The 1398-nt window shown below is 62.6% G+C and overlaps 1 protein-coding gene across 1 annotated transcript; it reads right to left on the reverse strand.

The window, feature by feature from the left end:
• Nucleotides 1-110: 110 nt before the first annotated feature.
• Nucleotides 111-823, reverse strand: EMIHUDRAFT_124867 (hypothetical protein; the record flags this gene model as incomplete). The annotated part of the gene is made up of 1 exon (XM_005762083.1): nucleotides 111-823. A coding segment is annotated over one exon (713 nt), but the record flags the coding sequence as incomplete, so codon positions are not given.
• Between the last annotated feature and the right edge of the window lie 575 nt (nucleotides 824-1398).

Here is a 1398-nt window from a genome sequence, read left to right on the forward strand (position 1 = left end):
GCTTGCCGGTCGCTGGCTTGGGGGTTGGGCTTTGTCTTCCACCCCACGCATCCCTTTGGAGACAGAGCAGCCCCCAACCCCATCCACCCGAGGGATTTCTTTCGTTCCACCAGGGGGGGGGGGGGGGGATTCGCATCGCGCCGTCGTTGTTCTTGAAGACGGTCAGCATCATGAACTGCATCTTGTGCTTGTTGGCGAGGAGCTCGAGGAGCTGCATCACAAACTTGCCGAGCCCCTTGCCGCGGTACTCTGCGGCCCGGAGGATGAGCGGGCGTCGAGCGGGAGGTGGGTGCGATAGGGTGCGATAGGTGGGCCGGTGGGGGCGGGAAGGCGGGGGATGCGTGGACGTCTCTCGGAGGTGTCCCGCGCCGGCCGTGAGCTGCAGCTCGTAGACATAGAGGACGGTGCACTCGCCCTCGAGGATCCAGCGGTACATGCAAAAGCCCGCGGGCGATGCGGCGGCGTCCTCCTGTCCGCTCGGCCGCAGGATGAGGAAATGCGACTCCTCGTCGCGCAGGGTCGCTCGCTCGCCGCTGTCGTTGAAGCCCCAGCCAGCGTCGAGCCGCAGAGACTCCATGTTGCGCTTGAGCAAGGCAAAGCAGAAGTCGTGGTCCGCCTCGGAGAGAGACGCGCTCGCAGCGTGCACGACGTCCACGCCAAACTTGGCTTGTGCCGCCTTGACCATGGGCTCAAAGGCCGATAGCGGCGTCGTGATCGCGGCGGCTTGTGCGATGTGTTGCTTTCGCTCCTTCTCGGCGGCCAGTGCCGCCGCTCGTGCGAGTTTTTTCTCCTTGCCGGACGAGTTCTCCTTGCCCTTGCCCATGGTGAGACAAGCTTGCTTGCTGCGGTTTCTATCGGCAAAAACTGTCGACCGGCGGGAAGTACCAAAAAAGAATTTTCCAACCTTCCGGGACTTTTGGCCGCCTCTGTCAGTGTGCCCGTGGTAGTGAGAGACTGCTGGTGAGAAGCCGGAGGAAGGTCGCTAGTCGAGAGAGATCGCCAGTGGAATAGGGAGTCCACCGTGCTGCGAGCCTGTCGCTGTCCCTTGTCAGGAGCAGGAGAACTAGGAGAGCGCAACCAGTAGGAGGCCCGCGCCTGCCCCCGTGCCGCCGGGTGCAACCTGTCCTATACGAGAGAGGAATCCCTGGGACCCTGTCGTGTGGGTGAACCCTGCCCAGCCCCCCTCCGTGTCGCGATGCGCTCCCCGCTCCCGTTCCCCTGTGTCCCTGATCGTCCTTCCAAGATCCTGCTCGTGCAGGTGGGGACCCTGTCCCTCTCCCACCCCTCGTTTGGCGTGCCCGTTTTATTTATTTATTTATGGGTACGGGACTGGCACTGCAAAGGCGACGGCTTAGAAGATTTTTTTCACGTTTTTCTAGCGCGTGAGTCGAGCTCTCG

Source organism: Emiliania huxleyi, assembly GCF_000372725.1.
Source record: "Emiliania huxleyi CCMP1516 unplaced genomic scaffold EMIHUscaffold_6941, whole genome shotgun sequence".
Taxonomy (NCBI): Eukaryota; Haptophyta; order Isochrysidales; family Noelaerhabdaceae; genus Emiliania; species Emiliania huxleyi.